Source organism: Euleptes europaea, chromosome 7 (assembly GCF_029931775.1).
Source record: "Euleptes europaea isolate rEulEur1 chromosome 7, rEulEur1.hap1, whole genome shotgun sequence".
NCBI classification, from domain to species: Eukaryota; Metazoa; Chordata; class Lepidosauria; order Squamata; family Sphaerodactylidae; genus Euleptes; species Euleptes europaea.
The window spans coordinates 21,850,158-21,870,039 of record NC_079318.1 but is presented as its reverse complement, the minus strand read 5'-3'; the positions used below and the strand labels follow the sequence as shown (position 1 = coordinate 21,870,039).

Below are 19,882 nucleotides of genomic sequence, written 5' to 3'. Positions count from 1 at the left end.
TCTTTTAATGTTTTCAAAGCAACAGGCCACATGCAGAAAACCTACATGTTTATTTAAACATACTTTTTAAAGTGCAAAGCTCTTTTTTAAAGACAATGGAGAAGGAAGTTATGGGTCACGTGCTGCAGTAGTATTGCAGAAGCTAAGTAGGTCTGACCCTGTGTGCTGACTGGAAGGGTTACCACACAGGAAACGAATGTGGGTTTCTTTTCCACAGAAAACAAAGTTTATTTTATTACCCTTGGGCTCATCTCTGAGCTCCTTGGAGGAAGATCAAGACAGCATATTAATAAATTGTAGTTAGCAGGCAGCAGTCCACAAAGGCTTCGAAGAAGAAGAAGAAGAAGAAGAGTTGGTTTTTATATGCCGACTTTCTCTACCACTTAAGGGAGAATCAAACCGGCTTACAATCACCTTCCCTTCCCCTCCCAACAGACACCTTGTGAGGTGGGTGAGGCTGAGAGAGCGTGACTTGCCCAAGGTCACCAGGATGGCTTCGTGTGTAGGAGTGAGGAAACAAATCCAGTTCACCAGATCAGCATCCGCCGCTCATGTGGAGGAGTGGGGAATCAAACCTGGTTCTCCAGGTCAGACTCCACCGCTCCAAACCACCGCTCTTAAACATTACACCACGCTGGCTCTCTGAATGGGATGTAGTTGCCACAACACTCATTAATTTCCCTTAACTTATCTGAGATTACTAAATAAAAAACTCACTTTATTTCTTGGAAAGAAGGCTTTCTTGGGTGGGATTAGAATGCTAATTGCACAATTATAAAATATTTATTTGGAATTCAGTCCAACTGACTTCCAACGAAGTGTCCTGAGGATTGCAGGGACCTGTACTTTAGAAAATGCCATGTACACAGATTTATACAAATCAATAAAATAACAATGTCTTTGGCATCACTTCATGCTTTTAGCCAGGTCTCAAAATGCTCTGCTTGCAAAGATCATCCCACTTAACAGGGCAATCCTAAACAAAGTTATACCCTTATAAGCCCGTTGTCTTCAATGGACTTACAAGGGTCTAACTCTGTTTAGGATTACACTGAAGATCATAGAAGTACAAGTGCTTGAGCAGTAGCTGTATATTTCAATTACACATGCAAATCAATGAATAATTATTTTGAATCTCATCGATTCTATTTCAACTAAAAATCCATTGTGATTTTGCTTCTCCTTTGCGCAAATCAAACACACGAGTCTTTATTTTGACCCCGTTCTCAGTTGTCCCACAGCAAATGTTTCCCATTAACTTGACATGATTTTTGTATCAATTGTGTATAAACGGCATAACGGAAACAAATGAATCAGACACATCAGCAATGAAAATTGGCAGAACAGAAAGGCTCCCAATGCAACATACAAAAACAAAAAGTAAACTGCATATTAGCATGTCCCTAAACAGTTATGTAAGGGTTTGATAAGACAGAAATCTGAGGAAACAAAATTTGTATATATCAACAAGAGTTGCCAGCTCTGGGTTAGGAAATTCCTTGATATTTAGGGTAGAGACTGGGGTAGGCAGGGTTTGGGGATGGGAGGGACCTCAGCGGGGTATAATGCCATCGTCTCCACCCTCCAAATCGGCCATTTTCTCCAGGGAAACTGATCTTTGTAGTATGGAAATAAGTTGTAGTTCCAGAAGACCTCTATGCCTCACCAGGAGGTTGGCAATCCTAAAAATCATTTCTTCTTTATTTATCTACTTCATTTATACCTTGCCTTTTTCTCCAATGGGGACTTGAAGCAGTTTGCATCATTCTCTTTTCCTCCATTTTATTCTCACAATAACTCTAAGAAGTAGAGTTAAAGTTCACCCAGCAAATTCAAACCTGGGTCTCCCAGATCGTAGTATGACACTAACTACTATACCACAACTGGTCGGATTGCTTAGAGGAAGTCCAGACTTAATTAACAAATCACCTGGAGGTAGGGATGCCAGCCTCCCTCCAGGTGGGACCTGGGGTTCCCCTGGAATTACAGCTCATCTCTAGACTACAGAGATCAGTTCCTCTGGATAAAATGGATGCTCTGGTGGACTCTATGGTATTGTACTCCTCTGAGGTCCCTGCCCTCCACAGGCTCCATCCCCCAAACTCCAGGAGTTTCCCATCCTGGATCTGGCCACCCTACCCCCTCATTCCCTGTCAGTGGTCAGGGAGGACCTGGCCACCCTACCTGGTAGAAGAGAGACTGAATTACAAAGCCTAAGGATCATAATATCTCCCTTCCCTCCAAGCATAAGAGGTATCACCACTTAGACAATTAGAAATGAAGTATCTTAGTCACAAAAGGTTACTGAACAGGTCTTGGAAACATCTGTGAGAAGGCAACGGGAATGTTCATATAAGGGTCCTTGAGAGCCAGTGTGCTGTAATGGTTAACAGCGGTAGTTAGGAGTGGTGGACTCTAATCTGGAGAACCGGGTTTGATTCCCCACTCCTCCACATGAGCGGCGGACTCTAACCTGGTGGACTGGGTTGGTTTCCCCACTCCTACACATGAAGCCAGCTGGGTGACCTTGGGCTAGTCACAGTTCTCTTATAGCTCTCTCAGCCCCACCTACCTCACAGGGTGTCTGTTGTGGGGAGAGGAAGGGAAGGCGATTGTAAGCCGGTTTTATTCTTCCTTAAGTGATAGAGAAAGTTGGCATATAAAAGCCATCTCTTCTTCTAAGGTCTGTTCAAAACTTCAAAGGTCAAAACCAGCTCTTTGAATTGAACTCCTAGGCAAACTGGGAGCCAGTGAAGACCTTAAAACCAGCAAAGTATGTTTCAGTTAATAATTTGACAGTTGAACACGGACATAGTTAGACACCCCAAATTGTGTCCTCAGCCATAGGTATATGATATAGTGATTAGACAAGGAGCAGGAAGACCCACGCTCAAATGCCCACTTGCCATTAGACTTATATGGAGACCTTGGGGCCAGCCATTTTCATTCAGCCTAATGTACCTTGCAGGATTGTTGTGAGGATAAAATGGAGGAGGAGAGAGTAACGTACAGTGTCCTGTGGGCCTTGGAGGAAGGGTGGGATAATGCTAAGAATCTGAAGTAAGGGTCAGGTCTAATAGTACCCCAAGCTGCAAATAAAATCCATGGGCTGGGATTGTGGCCCCACCTTGAACAGCTTGAACAACCACCTCCTTGATCATTTGAAACTTCCCCCTCCCAGCATCTATTTTGTCTCGATTAAGCCTTATCCAACACATCGCTGACTCCAGCTTAACTCTTTAACTCCTGGATCAGAGAAACAGAACATAGTGATGACGCTCATGTTAATTTCTGAACAAGCAGTCTAGGAAATAACACAGTCTTAAAAGTCCATCTCAGTCCTCAACAAAATTGCGAATAATGTGTGTTCATGTTGTCAACAGGAACAACGGGAGCTTGAATTTCGAAACTCAAATTATGTTTTCTTTGTTACCCTCAGACACATACAGAGGTAGGATCCATTCAGCAATACAACAGAACATTACGAAAAGAGAGTAAGAGAAAAAGCAGAATGTTTAATTTAGGACACCGCAAGGATGAGACAGAATGTCTCTTTAAAGAATTCCTGGTGATTTAGAGGCTTTTGGGAGCTAATAGAGGTGAGGAATGCATGATGTGGAAAACTGTCTGTTCGAGGATGTCTCTGTGTGGTCTCTTTGTTAGTGTTGGTGTGTGTGGGTGTGGGTGTGTGAAGGTAAACCTTTGTGATCATCTGTATTTATGGATAAAGAAGGAAATCATTGTGCTGAGAGTCAAAGCCTGCATTTTAGCTGGGAAGTATATCATCATTTCCCCAAGCCTGCAAGGCAAACATGGGTGCTTCAGCATCAATGAGCCCAAACAACTTCCAGACCGATCAGGGAAAAAAATGAGTTATCAGAACTGGCTGCAGAGGAGACTAGATAAAGACGCCAGCAGTGAGGAGGAGGGAGAGTGGTGAAAGAGAAGTGAGAGATATAACGCCATTTCAAGTATTTCCCTCTGATTTCCAAACAGTGCGATCCGCCCACAAACCAGTTAAGAGAAGTAGCAGTACTCAGATCTAAGATACAGAGGAAAGCCAGCAGAACTCGTACGAAAACCCAAACCACTCACTGAAAATACCATGCTCTTCAGTGTAAGCCTTTGGAATTAAACTGGGCAGTTTGGTATCCCCAATGGGCTCCATAATTCTTTCAAAACAGTAGGTTGTTTACAGAATAAGACCTGTAACATTCAGCAGATGTTTGAAGGAGCTCTGTTGTGCAGCGATTAAAGCATTGGACTAGGATCTGGGAGATTTGGGTTCAAGTTCCCATTTGTCTTTGAAAATGGTATAGCCCACCTTGAGTTCCCTGAGGAAAGATAGGATAAAAAAGTAATAATAATATTCCCATTAGTTAATGGGTTGGCTTTTTAAGCAACACAGAGAGCAGAACAGTGCAGTCTGCTTTATTTTCTATTTGTTTAAATAATTTTACCCAGACTTCCACTTCCGTTGCTGATCACCGTGGCAGCACGATTCTCGAGCCCCGATCAAAGTGGCAAGGGAGGGAGGGAATCCCCCCTCCCCCGAACAACAGCCACGGCTCCCCTTGAAGTAGAGGGGAAGCTGAGCAAGCGGCCGGCTCGCGGCTTGCCCTTGATGCGCTCCCTGCCTTGGAAGCGGCGGGGAGCGTTCGGGCGAACCAGCGGAGAAGCAGGCGCCATTGTTCTCAGGCTGATCGGGACGGCGGTTTAAAGGCACGGAAGAAACAACAGGTTTTTTTTTTTTACTCTTTTGATGTACAACTAGTGATTCACGGGGGTGTCTGGTGGTATAACTCATAGGGAGAAGCAAGCTGGTTTTTTTTTCTATACTTGCTAACGAATACAAAAAGAAACTTGGCTTTTTGCCAGACTGTGGCGCAGTTGAATTTCCTGCTCTGTTGACTCTGACAGTTTTAAGAGATATCCAGCAGATTTATGATCACTGAGCTGGCTCTTCAAGATTGACTTTACCAGTTAAATGCTCCATTATTGAGATTCTTTGAACTGATGTTGTGAGACTGCTTTATTTTCTATTTGTTTAAATAATTTTACCCAGCCTTCCTTCCTTTTTTTTTTTTTTATTTTTTTAATAATTTTTTTATTAAATTTTACAATATAAAAAAAAAGAAAAGAAAAAAGAAACAAGAAAAAAAAATACATATATAGATATAAAAGGGTATTCACATAACATATTGAATACATTTCATTTTTTAATACATTCATCAAAAGAAAAATACCCTTTCCCCCCACCCACCAAAAGTGACCCATCACCATGACTTCCATAGAAGTGTCCGGTAGCTTTATTTATTTATCTAAATTCTAATATTGCTTAAAGAATAATTTTCTATAGCTCACTAAATAACAAAGTAAAATCCATTTTTGCCAACTTATCCCAATATGAGGTAGCCTTAAACCATGTTAACTTAAATTCTTCCAAGTCATTTCCATGCAGAATTTCTGTTAATCTAGCCATCCTCATATATAACCACACTTTCTCTCTCCATTCTGTAATTGAGGGTTTACTTGTTTGTTTCCATACTCTCGCTATCACAATCCTTGCAGCAGCAAAACTATATTGACAAATAATCCTATCCCGATCATGAATATCGTTTGTGGGTATTCCCAATAAACAAAATAATGGTTTTCTTTTCACTTTACTATTAATCAAATTATTTGTTTCTTTTATTATTTTTTTCCAAAATTTTTTGATTTTTTTACAAGTCCACCAGACATGCATATAAGTTCCTCTTTCTTTTCCACATTTCCAACAGATTCCTTTATCTTGACTGTTCATTTTAGATATCATAAATGGGGTTATATGCCATCTATAAAACATTTTATAGAGATTTTCTCTAATTTCATTAGTTATTGTAAATTTAAACTCCCTCTTCCATAAATTTTCCCATTTATCCAAGTCTATATTGAATCCTAAATCCTGCATCCATTTGATCATGACTGGTTTAATTCTTTCTTGTTCTAAATTAATAGTCATCAATAATTTATACATCCTACCAATCAATCCTTTATTTCCTTTATCTAATATCTTTTCTAACTCGGATTTATTTTTACTGAATCCAAGTTTACTATCTTTATTAAAAATATCTTGTAGTTTATAATATAAAAACCAGTCTTTTATATTTAATTCTTCCCTGCTTTTTAAAGCCCATTTACTCTCCTTCCATTCAATAATACCCCTATATATCTCTATATCTAAGTTTAATTGTTTTCCCCTCTTCATATAAGCTTCTATTGGATTAATCCACCCCGGGGTCATATTTTCTAAAGTCTTCTTATATTTTGTCCAAATTTGAAATAACCCAGCTCTAATAATATGAATTTTAAAATCTCTGTTTACCTTTTCCTTTTCATACCACAGATATGCATGCCAGCCATATCGAAGATTATACCCTTCTAACTCTAATAATCGATAATTTTCTAATTTAATCCAGGTTTTTAACCAGAGAAAGCAGGAAGCCTCATAATATTGTTGCAAGTCAGGTAAACCTAATCCTCCTGTTTCTCTTAATTGAATCAAATTTTTATATGCTATTCTATGCTTTCCTTTTCCCCACAAAAATTTTTGAATATCCTTCTTCCAAATTTTAAAAACTTTGAACCCCTTAATAATCGGTAAATTTTGAAATAAAAAAAGCATCCTGGGTAATACCATCATTTTAATCACCGATACTCTACCCCACAATGATAAGGGTATTTTTTCCCAATTTGTCAAATCGGTATTTATTTGTTGCCATGTTTTTTCATAATTATTTTTAAATAGGTTAAAATTGTTAGGAGTTAACCATATTCCCAGATATTTTACTTTATGTTCTATACCAAAACCTGTTACTCTCGCTAATTCCTGCTGCTGCAAGAGTGTAATATTTTTAACCAATATTTTAGTTTTATTTTTGTTTATTTTAAAGCCTGCAAGTTTTCCGTAAACCTCAATCATTTTGCTCCATTCAGCTATCTGAGTAATAGGATCAGTTAAAAAACACACTAAATCATCTGCATATGCCTTAACTTTATAATGATTTCTCCCTATTTTATAACCTACAATCTCTGCATTCATTCTAATTTTTCTCATCAATACCTCTAAAATAATAATAAACAACAGTGGTGAAAGGGGGCACCCTTGTCTGGTGCCCTTTTGTATTTCAAATTGTGATGATAATTCTCCATTAATTATTAGCTTAGCAGTTTGACAAGTATAAATATTTCCAATAACCTTTTGAAATTTATCACCAAAACCCATATATTCTAACACTTTCCTCATAAAATTCCAGTTTACATTGTCAAACGCTTTTTCTGCATCTAAAAATATCATTGCAAAAGGTGTATTATCAAATTCTGCATATTCTAGTAAGTCTAACACAACTCTAACATTTTGATTGATTAACCTCCCCGGAAGGAATCCTGCTTGGTCTTCATGTATAATACTATTAAGAATTTTCTTCAATCTATTCGCTAAAATCATCACAAACATTTTATAATCATTGTTTAATAATGATATTGGTCTATAGTTTTTAACTTCCATTAAATCAGCGTTTGGTTTAGGTATTAAAACTATATTTGCTTTCTTCCAGGTATTTGGAATGGATCCTCCCTGTATACAATTATTCATAACTCTCAATAAATTTGGTGATAGTTGATCCATAAAAGTTTTGTAATAAAGATTTGTGAAGCCATCTTCTCCTGGTGCTTTGTTTAATTTACTTTTCTTTATTACTGATTTTAACTCCTCTAATGTTATTTCTGCATCTAATAATTCTTTCTGTTCCTGTGAGATTTTATCCCATACAAATTGTGTTAAATATTTTTCTATCTCTTTTTCTAAAACTATTCCCTGTGTATAAAGATTAGAATAATAATCTATAAAAGTTTCTGTAATTTTTTGTTTATCTAATAAAATTTTTCCATCCTTCCTTATTTTCAATATTGGCTTTCTCCTCTCTTTATGTTTAAGTTGCCATGCTAACATTTTGCCTGGTTTATTTGAATGTTCAAAAAATCTTTGTCTATTATATAATATTTTTCTTTCTATATCGGTAGTTAATAAAATCTCATATTGTTGTTGCCAAGTTTTTATTTTATCAATCTGTTCTTGTTTAAGTAATTTGGTTTGTGCTTTTCTTAACTGTATTTCCGCCTGTTTAATTTCCTCCAGTATTTTTTTCTTTTTTGACTCTCTTTCTCTAAACCACCGCGAGTTTTGTTGTATTAAAATGCCTCTTATCACTGCTTTCCCCGCATCCCAGACAACATCTTCAGATGTGCCTTTATTTATGTTATCTTGAAAATAATGTTGTATTTCTACTTTTATTTTGTCTGTAATTTTCTTATTTTTTAATAAATATTCATTAATATGCCAAGATTTGTTTTTCTTAATTCCCAAATTCATTTGCAACAACAGTGCATTATGATCTGAAAGAACCTTCGGTAAAATTTCAAGGTCATCTAGTTTGCATATAATATCTTTAGATAGCCAAATCATATCTATTCTAGAGTGAGAGTTATGTCTTGAAGAGTAAAAAGTATATCCCTTTTTATTACCTTTTTTCATTCTCCACGCATCAAACATTTCCCATTGTTCTGTTAAATGATCAAAAATACCAGGTATTTTACCTTCAAATTTCCCCTGTTTTTTTTTTGCTGATCTATCTAAACGAGGATCTGTTACTCCATTGAAATCACCCATCCATAACATATTTTCCGTAGCATATTCAGCCAATGTCGATATTAGATCCATATAAAATAATTTTTGGTTATTATTAGGTGCATATATACCGACTAATACTATTTTTTGGTAACCACACAGAACCTCTACCATCAAAATCCTCCCTTCCCTGTCTTTATACAACATCTTTGGTTCAAATATTAAAGGAATGTACATAGCTATTCCATTAACCTTTTTCTTATCATTACATGAAGTAAACAGTTTACCTAATTTATTTTGTTCTAATCTTAAAACCTCTTTTGTTAAAATATGTGTCTCCTGTAAACAAAAAATGTTAGCTTTTGATTTCTGTAGATGATAGAATATTTTTCTCCTCTTATTTGGAGAGTTTAAACCATTAACATTCCATGATAGTATCTTCATCATTTGTTGGTTAGTAACTCAAATTTTCCCCCAGGTATAATACCCCTTCCCCCCCTCCTCCCCCAATAGTATCCCCATCTCCTTCTCATAAATCCTCAGACCTTAATTCAGTCTGTGTCCTCTTCTTCCGTCAGAGATTTTCCTCCTGAAGCTTCTGCAGCCTTCTCATTCTCTGTAAGATTCTTTTCAACCAGTTCTTTAATTGGTTGTTGTGGTGGTTTACTTAATTCTCCTTCATATCTCCGAAAGAACTGATCAACTTTAGCCATGTCAGTAAGTTTGAACCTCTTTGTTTTGAATATAAATGAGACTCCTTGAGGGTATTCCCATCTATGTTGTATTCCATTATATCTCAGCCTTGCCACCAATTCTGCAAACTCCTTTCTTTTTCTCAGTAGTCTCCCTGGTATCTCCTTCATTAGTCTCACTGGTTGACCTTCTATTGTTAAAGGATTATTATAATGTTTATTTAGTATCAGGTCCCGGTGAGATCTTGAAAAAAGCTGTACCAAGCAATCCCTTGGAACTTTGTTTCTGGCTGCATAAGCAGAGTTGACTCTATAAGCTGTAATTATCATCCCTTCCACTATTGCTTCTTCTTCTTGCAAAAAATCAGCCAGGAGCACTTTCAAATATTCTTTCAGGTCAGAACCTTCAGTCCGTTCTTTAAATCCGCGAATACGAATCCAGCTCTCCTTTATCCGCATTTCTAACATCGCCACATTATCCTCTTGCCGTTCTTCACGTTCCTGGCGGGCCTCCAGTACAAGTTCCATAGTATCAACCTTTTTTCTGGTTTCTTTATTTTCCTTTGCTTGTTTTTGCTGTTTCGCCTCCAACTTGTCTTGCTTCACAGTCAAAGCTGAGATAGAGTCCTGCAATGTTGAGATAGCTGCAGTATTCTGGTTAAGACCTTGCTTTACATAGTCCATATCTTGCTTCATTGAGACAACTTCAGATTTTACTTCTGTCACTTCTTTTTTGACTTCAACCACTTCAGTTTTAACTGATGTCACTTCCTGAAGTGTTTTTGTTAGCAGCTCTTGCAAAGAATTCAGCGTGGCATCAGCTTTCTTAGTCATTTTTGCCAAAGAAGTTGATCCTGTTACTGGGGAGGAATCTGGAGAAATAGCTGGACTAGTGAGAGATGGTCTTCTTTTTGTTTGCATAGATAATTGAGTCTGAAGGGTCTTGGGGTCTTTAATAAGTACTTTAGGGTGCTTTTCTGAGTCCTTTTTATTTTTTCCTTCTTTATCTCCCATTGAAGGGCTCAAAAATGCAACATTTGTAATCCAAAGGAGAGGAGAGGGGGGGGGGAGAGATGAAGTGAATCCAAGGCAGGTTTAAAAAATGAAACCACTAAGCTCATGCAAAAAATAAAATTCCCAAACAATACACAATGGACAAACCTTTTAAGAACGTAGCCGTTTGTAGACGAAACCTTCTTAAAATGTATCATAATTTCCTGAATCACAATAAAATGGAAACTTTTTTTTATAAGAGTATTCTGTTGGTCCCATGAACACATGAAGCTGCCTTATTCCGAATCAGACCGTTGGTTGATCGATTTTAAATATCCCCTACTACCTGATCTTTTCAGCTAGAGATGCTGGGAATTGAACCTGGGACCTTCTGGATGCCAAACTGATGCTCTACAGCTAAGCCTTGTTTTCCACCCTGAAGGAGCAACCACACAGAAAGTTTGAAAATGGGCAGAGCTTGATCTAACCTGCCTGCATTAAGGGACAACCAAGAGACCCTGACTGACAAAACAGAGCTGCTTTACAGGTTCATGTGGGAAGAGACAGTCCTATAAGATATCTTGAGAATTTCTTACCTTTGCAGTTGCCTTTGTACTCAATTCGTAGCTGAGGATCTTTACATTTTGCTCGTAGATATTCACACCTGGACAGGAAAGTCCTGCCATCTGACGCACACAATGACTTTTGGGGCGATCCTGTGCAATCCTGGCTGCATTTTTGGTCCTTGTCTTGCTCGACTCTTAAAAACTTAAGCAAAAAAGAAAAGGTATGAGATTTACAGCATGGTAAATCATTGCAAACTGTCCAACTCTCAGTTGTCTGTCACATAGAATAAAAGCTATCCTTTCCCCATGACCCAAAACAATCCTGGTTGTGGATTTCTACAGTTTACAGCACTACTGAAGGAGAGAACAAAGAACCAAAGCATAGCTCTGTCTTTCAAAGATGCACATAGACAATGGATCAATGACTAGATGGCACCCCAAGAAGAATTTATCTGGCCAGCTTCCATTTGTAACCCTTAGCAAGATATAAATTATGGCCTGGAAGTGTTATCCTTCAGTTAAGTTCTTGCCAGAGTTGCATTCTTGATTTTATGAAAATACTTTTAAAAAAATTAAGCTTATTTCTGAGCTGGCCAAATCTTACTGAGCCTGATGCTCTGAGTCCTGAATTGGGAGTTTAACCGAGGTGTGCATTTTACACATGCTAAAGTATGGAAATACATTTCTTGTTTGTACGTTTCTGACACCATCTTGGAGAGGCCATCTTGGATTACTTTTCATGGATGCACAATAGCCTTATGTGTGGGAACAAGGATGACTTGTTAAGAATAATCAGCCATTAGAGCAGATCAGTTCCTCTCTACCGAATGGTTTTTGTGAGTGAACTGAATGGGCAAAGAGAATTTCGCAGTGGTCAGCCATTTGGATGGGGAAGTCGATTGGAAACTACATATACATTTGAATGTTGGCTAGTCTTGGAATTGGGAAAGACAACTGGAAGTGCTGAAACAAAAATGATCATTTCTGAATTCATGTTACTCAGCCATATCTATGTTGGCAAAAAGAGAATACATGATGAGGGAAGGGAGTTGAAGCACAGGGGTGGCACAAAAATACCTAGTTTTATTAAATGAGGTCACTTTGAAGAATTTTCCTCCAGGCCAGATTGGCCAGGGATCCTGGAGGTTTTTTGCCTTTTTCTGGGCATAGAGCAGGGATCACTAGGGGAGTGGGGGGAGGGTAGTTTTTAATTTCCTGCACTGCATAGGGGGTTGGACTAGATGCCCCTTGAGATACTTTCCAGCTCTATGTTTCCATGTTTCTGTGTTCTATGTACAAAAATTATTTCTCACTCATGGCTGATGTCATTCATTCTCATTTACGTTTGCAGACAAACGACTTTATCATTTCATGGTTTTAAATAACAAATATGAAAGGCATGCAGTTACCAGTAGATAATCACAAGGGAAAGCTCTTAAAGAATGCCATAAACTAGCTGAAATGCTGCCAGAGTTTTAAAAGTGTGCAGTACTTTCTCAATTGCTATTAAATCAGTACATACAAAAAAATGTAGCGGCAACTATTTTCTTATGATGCATGCAGCATTTATTATTTTTTACTCTCCCCCATAACACCAGAACTTGGTGACACCCTGTGCAGTTAATGGTAAATGCATTCAGACAAAAGGAAGTACTTCTCTCTTTTTTGGATCTTCAAGTTACAGCTGACTTATGGCAACCACGTAGGATTTTCAAGACAACAGATGTTTAGAGGCAGTTTGCCTGCCTCTGCATCACAACCCTGGTATCCCTTGGAGGTCGCCCATCCAAATACTAACCAGGGTCGACCCTGCTTAGCTTCTGAGATGTTACAAGATCTTACTCAATGATTAATTACACTATGGAATTAAGGGCCAGTAGATGTGGTGGTGGCTATGAGCATAGAGTGTTTTAAAAGTCAATTGGACCGATTCGTGGAGGAGAGGTCCAATTAGGCTTGCCAGGTTTCCTGCTATAGTGAGACACTTCCCAGCAAACCTGTGCTTTGCACATCAGCAGCTGAAATGCTGGTGGGAGTAAGTGTGTGTGTGTGGGGGGGAATTGGTCAGCGTGTCCGCATCATGCCAACATCATTTCCAATATAACCTAGACGTGACATCCCGGATGCGCTAGAATTTTCAAAAACTCTACGGTTTATCATAGAGCTTTGAAAATCCTAGAGTGGCCAGTGATGGCACTTCTGTTTTTTACTGGATCTGATATCAACACAACAGCAGCACACAGCATACCTGGCCCCACCTCCAATCCCCACCCCCCGGGGATTTACAGCTTTGATCACAGGTTGCACCGTGATCCAGCCCCTATGTCCAGCTACAGCGAGACCGGGCGTCTTCGTTCAGGAACGTTCAGTTCGGGTAGACATCAGCGCACCCGGAGCATATCATTGCGCTACATTGTTACTAGCACTTCGTTTGGGCTACGGTCCAAGCATCCTGGACGACTCAATTCGGGACTTACAAGTTTCATTTTTGTAATTGTATATATATTGCCTTATTGCTCCATGTACCCCATTTTTTTGTAGAGAATATACTTACCAGTTAGCCATCGGTGCTTGCTTTGCTTTTTTAGTATCCTTAAGGAGAGGCCTGAGGTTCTCCTGGAATTGCAACTGATCTCCAGAGATCAGTTTCTTGGAAGGAAATGGCAGCTTCAGAGGGCAGACTCCAGGACATTACATCCCTGGTGAGCTCCCTCCAATCCCCAATTACTGCCCTCTCCATTTGCCACCACCAAATCTCCACTACTTTCCCAAGGCAGAGTTGGCAACCCGACTCCGCATCAAAGCAGGTGCTCACAGTTCTGAACTAGATGGGGGAGGGGCCAGTCGTTCACACTAAGCCACCATTCAACATCTTGTTTCCCAAAATCCCTTCCCTGTCACTAGCCCCAATTGCCAGCTTCATTCCCCACTCCCAGGCCCTGAGAAACCATGGTAGGCAACATTTCGAGACTCACTAGTAATGCCATGTTTGCCAGGCCAAGAAGTACTGCCTGAATTCCCCTTCCCGTATACTACTGCACACATTATTGTTTGTTGCTAAAGATTCTTTCCCACCTACGTAGAGTTGCCAGCCTCCAGGTACTAGCTGGCAATCTACTGCTATTACAACTGATGTCCAGCCGATAGAGATCAGTTCACCTGGAGAAAATGGCCGCTTTGGCAATTGGACTCTATGGCAATGAAGTCCCTCCACTCCCCAAACCTGCTCTCCTCAGGCTCCACCCTAAAAATCTCCAGGTATTTCCCAACCTGGAGCTGGCAACCCTACATAGGGTTGCCAGGTCCCTCTTCACCACTGGCGGGAGGTTTTCTGGGCAGAGCCTGAGGAGGGTGGGGTTTGGGGAGGGGAGGGACTTCAATGCCATAGAGTTCAATTGCCAAAGTGACCATTTTTCTCCAGGTGATCTGATCTCTTTCGGCTGGAGATCAGTTGTATTAGCAGGAGATCTCCCGCTACTACCTGGCAGTTGGCAACCCTAACCCTACACCTACTATATCCTGCACTCATGTACTTTGCATCAGCCTGACCTGCACTATTTGAAAACTGAAGAGAGGTTTTGTTCTTTAGGTCAAAGAGATGCTAGAAAAGCATCCGTTTCCTACAATAGGTTGTCAGCAATTATACCTCACCAGCTACACTGTGTGAAATGGTCTGTGGCATGCGAACTGTATGCCTTAGTATTGACGCACATTTACTATCTTTGCATGTGCAGTAGCGATACATCCACTCCTCACTCTCATTATTACAGATATTGAGGCAGATTGAACCCTGAAGAAGGACAACACCATTAGCAATACACACTAAAAACATGATACCGGTCCAGTAGGATAAAAAGATAATTTATCGGGGATAGTATCTAGAAAACAGGAACAGCTGGAGTACATTACAACTCTCACCTCCCTACCATTGAAACCCATTTTTACATACCACTATTTTATCTCCAAAAAACCTCTCACTTGCCAAAACAACTGCCCCCTCATTCTGCTAGCCTGAACTATTCTGTTATCCAAGGGTGAAAACGCATGGTAGCTTTAGCCTCTTTTGTTCCCTGTTTCAGCCAGGTTTCAGCCAGGACAGAACGCATGCGTTTTCGCCAAACTGCGTTCGATCCTGGCTCAATCCTGGCTGAAACAGGGAATAAAGGAGGCTAAAGCAACCATGCATTTTCACCCCAAGTCTCCTTTCCCATTATTTGTTTCTTGATTTCTAGTCACTTGAATGTTCAACATTTGATCACTCAAGTCATATCTGAACATGTGGTCTGACATGTTGTGGTGGGACATTAAAGTTCCATCTGGATAATTTTATCTCTGATGGCATATTCCCACATCCAGGTCACCTAGACCTGGAGATCTCCTGGAACGACACCTCGTTTCCAGACTGCAGAGATCAGTTTTCCTGCAGAAAAGGGGTTGCTTTCGAGGGTGGACTCTGTGGTATTATACCCTTGCAAATAACTTTTTACTATTTGTATAAACCTGTGGGTAGAGTGTAAAACTAAGGGTTTCATTGGTAAATTGTGCTGGTCTATGACTGTTGTTAATAAAGATTGATTGATTGATTGATTGATTGTGGTATTATACCCTGCTGAGGTTCCTGACCTCCCCAAACCCAACCTTCCCCATACTCCATCCCAAAAACGTCAGGAATTTTGAGGCCAGGTGTTGGCAACCGAGTTCACCTCTTGATGCTGCAGTCAACAAATGACCAAGACACACGTGTGAACAAAGCTACTATCTTCTTGCATCGCAAACTTGTATTTGGTAAGGGTGTGCCTGCATTGCATCTCTATGTTGGGTCAATATCAGCTCCACTATGATCAGCCTGCATCATAACTGCACACCAGACTGGCTTCCCTCAATATGGCAGAGTGATACCATTACTGAGTACTGATAGGAGCTTAACTCTGCAACACTGTAGGAGTGATGTCAGTTAAGACGTCAACAATGCCATATTCCTTCTTAAAGAAGAATGTCATCTGTACTTTGGCCTCAATTTTTATGAGTCTCTTGGCAGAGACTAATTTTCTTTTCATTATGCATAGTGATTGGTATTTTTCTATGTAATGTATAATACATTTCTTGTCTTCAGCAAAAACATAGGAATTTATGAGGTTAAGAATTTATGCTGGCGCAGAAATACTCGAGAGAAGGGCATAAGAGCAACAGACTTAAGCAATGCCATCTATGGCAAACAGACATGAGCCCTTTGTTAAATGTAAGAAGAGTCCCAAAGTACGCTTGAAGAACTATATTTAATTCTTCAGGGTTATTTTAAAAAATAAAAGCAATAAATCCACTTAATTTTTATACTTCAACTGCAGTCACTTAGCATTTCCTACTTTAATGTACAAAAATCAGAAGTCTTATGGTAAGGCACGATAATTATAATTTTCTGTAAATGGCAAAACAAAATCACAAATTCATGATAAACCCAGTATTCATACCCTTGGAATCTGAGTACACTATATTGGAACGGTAACAAACAATAGCACATTATTTCCTTGTCTTTTCTACTTTCCATCAGTCATACTTTCCCCTTTGTCTTTTGCATAATAAATAAGAGCAACAAGTCAGATCATGGAGAAAAATCCTGGAACGATTCCTTCATTTTTGCTGCATACACTGAGAAACTGATTTTTCTTCTTGTTATTTCTAGTGGTCATGTCAAAACAAATACAGCACAAATATGTCTAAATTGTCTGCAAAGTAATTTTTCCACACCTCAGTGCAGACTGGAAATCTATCTAGCTATATGACTGAGCGGTTCACACTGCAATCCTAAAAAACACTTTCCCCATTGAATAGATCTAACTAGGATTCTGTTTAGGATTGCTTCCATAGATTGCCAGCCTACTGCCTAGTTGTGAAGGGCACTCCCTGGCCAGACACCAGACCCACTGCCTGGAAACCTCAGGCACCCATAAGAAGTACATGCAAGAAGACACAAACTCAAGTTTGGATGGAAATGGCTACAACTTTATTGATTGCAGCAGCAAGGCATTGCAAAGGCATGCGGCGAAGCACACCGTGTTGGGCTGAGACGCTGCATTGCCTCGCACCTGCCCACCCGAGCAGACGCAGGAGAGCCCGGCTCTGGCCAGCAGCCCCAGGCTCCCCAGGCTCCAATGGCCGCCGGCCTCGCCCCGGACTCCGGCCGCTCCCGCCCTCCTCAGCACAGGCAGGCCATCTGGGGCTCTGCGGGGTGAGCTGGAGCCGCGCTAGCTGTGCCAATACATGACCCACTAAATAACCTAGGAAAGAATTTGGGGTATTTGAATTGCCCTTCTAGGCTCAAGAATGACGAATGAGCTGCGCATCATCAAGACGAAGGTTACTATGCTAAGTATGCACACATCAAGAAATCCCACTGAATTAATTTGGATTTTCTTCAGAGTAAACATGTTTAGTATTGTGCAAAAAAAAAGCTTCTCCGTTCATTGCACAAGGTTACAACTAGTATTCTCAGTGAAGTAAATAAAAACTGAAGTTAGAACAATTACTGGAGGAGTACCATCACGCGTTGAGCAGTGTATCATACCTCATAAATGCTGTATGAGGCTCAATCCAAAATCAAAATGCGTACAAACTCAAAACCACCTGCTGCATAAGAGGACCATGTTTCAAAAGAGGACAGGTCTGCTCTTTCTTTAACAGCCGTAAAGAAAGGCAATGTTCAGCAGATACAGTCTTCGCCTTCACTGTGAATCTTTTTCTTATTAAAAGGGACAGAAGCAAATGCTGATTTTGTTGGAGAAATATCTGATTGAATAATAAAATATCATAAAAGGCGACATTTCCAGACTGGAACCTATATAGAGATCAGTTCACCTGGAGAAAATGGCTGCTTTGGCAATTGGACTCTATGGCATTGAAGTCCCTCCCCTCCCCCACACCCCACCCTCCTCAGGCTCCACCCCCAAAACCTCCCACCGGTTGCATAGAGGGACCTGGCAACCCTAAGCCCCTCCCCTCTCCAAACCCCACTGTCCTCAGGCTCCACCCCCAAAATCTCCAGGTATTTCCCAACCCAGAGCTGGCAACCCTAATCCTAATCCCTGCTCTCTGTGCCTCCACTGTTTTTAGGCCCCAAGCGAAATCATTTTACCTGGGCTTTCAATTAAGGATGTAATCTTTTTAGCTGTTTTTTTTATTGGGTTCTGGTCTGAGTTCTGTTTTAAGTATATATTTATGCTTGTTTTACTGGCTTGTTTTACTGACCCTAATGAGTTTTCTCTTACGCGGCACTTTTTAGACTGCAATCCTATACCTAGGATTAAGCCTCACTAAGCATGATAAGCTTGCATTCTGGTAAACATAAATTGGAATGTGCTGCATATGAGTTAGCCCAATAAACCTTAGAGACCTCTTCATTTTGTTATCATTGTGTACAATGCAGATAGCTGAAGCATGGACAGAAACATTCTTGGTGGCTGCCCTCTCCAGCCACCAAGCATTAGGTCTTGACCTTTTTGGGAAGCTGTTTAAGACCTGTCAGTTTGCATTAACTTTCAAGAATCAAGCACAAATTACACTGGCAGAAGGATGGGAGCTTTTACAGCCCTGTCCTAACCATGCTTAGTTACTGCTCATGAGGAAATTGCCCTGGTTTGGGATTTACTACACATTAAATATGCCTAGGGTTGCAGCTGACCATGTTTCATGACATGCACTCTAGAATGCACTCCTGCGTGATTATGACCTACTTTCCAATCCAGACAAAACAATCCAGCCTGAGCCTAAAGAAGCTATATTCCTTCTTGGCAATAAAACGATTGGCTGACAAAGTAGCAAAGCCCCTGCCCCCTCCCACATATTACACACAATGCCATGTGTTCAAAATGGTGGACACTAAAGAGGTAGACCAAGACGGGAAGCAGAAGTGTAGCTCCAGCATTGGTCCAGATTCTTGGCATGGATCCAAATGTCCAGGTGGGCAATGATCAGAAGCGGGATTCTAGAGGAAAGGCAACATCCATCTGACATCACAGCAGACAGGGACTTAACTGGTGCACAAGCACAGGTGGTTTAGAGAAGATTGAAAGTGTACTTTGGGGACACATGGGTAGTGTTGCCTATCTCCAGGTGGTGGCTGTAGATCTCCTGCTATAACAACTGATCTCCAACCGATAGAGATCAGTTCCCCTGGAGAAAATGGCCATGTGGGCAATTAGACTCTATGGCATTGAAGTCCCTCCCCTATCCAAACCCTGCCCTCCTCAGGCTCCACCCCCCAAAATCTCCAGGTATTTCCCAACTGGTTGGCCACTGTGAGAGACAGGATGCTGGACTAGATGGACTATTGGTCTGATCCAGCAGAGCTCTTATTATGTTCTTATGAGTGTTGGGCAATTATTTATGCTCTGATTAATTGCTGAGATGCCTTCCTTAACAATATGAGACCTAGGTATAGGAAAGGTTTGGTTTATCTCTGAAGGTGATCTTGTCCCAGCGAGAATGAAAAGATTCAGTTGTGGTACCATTCCTTCTTCTAGCTCTCAGTCTTTCAGGTGTTCGTGGTCAGGGAACTCTGCTTCTCATCTCATAACTAGCAGACTGAAGCTGGTCTCAATCCCTCAGGAGAGAAGGGACAGAGAAAGGCCAACGAAGCGAGTGTCTGATGGAAGCACATGATTTTTAAAGTGGCAACAGTTTATTCTGTGTCCTGAAAAATTTATGCTTTTAAATATTTACCTGCTCTAAGCTGTCAGAATGTGGTGGGCTAGTATCAGTACGTAATAAGGTAGGATCCGGGATTTTTCTTCAACTAAGTGAGAAATCTTCCACTAGAGAAAGACTTTTTTCACTTGCATAAGGAAATTTTATTTTATTCTTACTTTATGCATTGCTGAGTGGGAAAAACAGAAAAACAAACTACATAGTTAGCTGTGCATCCCTGAACTCCAAGACTCCAGAAGCTCTGTTGTACTTTGTTGGACAGGGCT

The 19,882-nt window shown here is 40.2% G+C and overlaps 1 protein-coding gene across 1 annotated transcript in view; it reads right to left on the bottom strand.

The window, feature by feature from the left end:
• SMOC2 (SPARC related modular calcium binding 2) overlaps positions 1-19,882 on the bottom strand; it is a 191,197-nt gene that overhangs the window by 122,701 nt on the left and 48,614 nt on the right. The window contains exon 2 of the mRNA XM_056853320.1: positions 10,947-11,118. Coding sequence (XP_056709298.1) covers positions 10,947-11,118 — 172 coding nt within the window. The remainder of the gene's footprint in view (positions 1-10,946; positions 11,119-19,882) is intronic.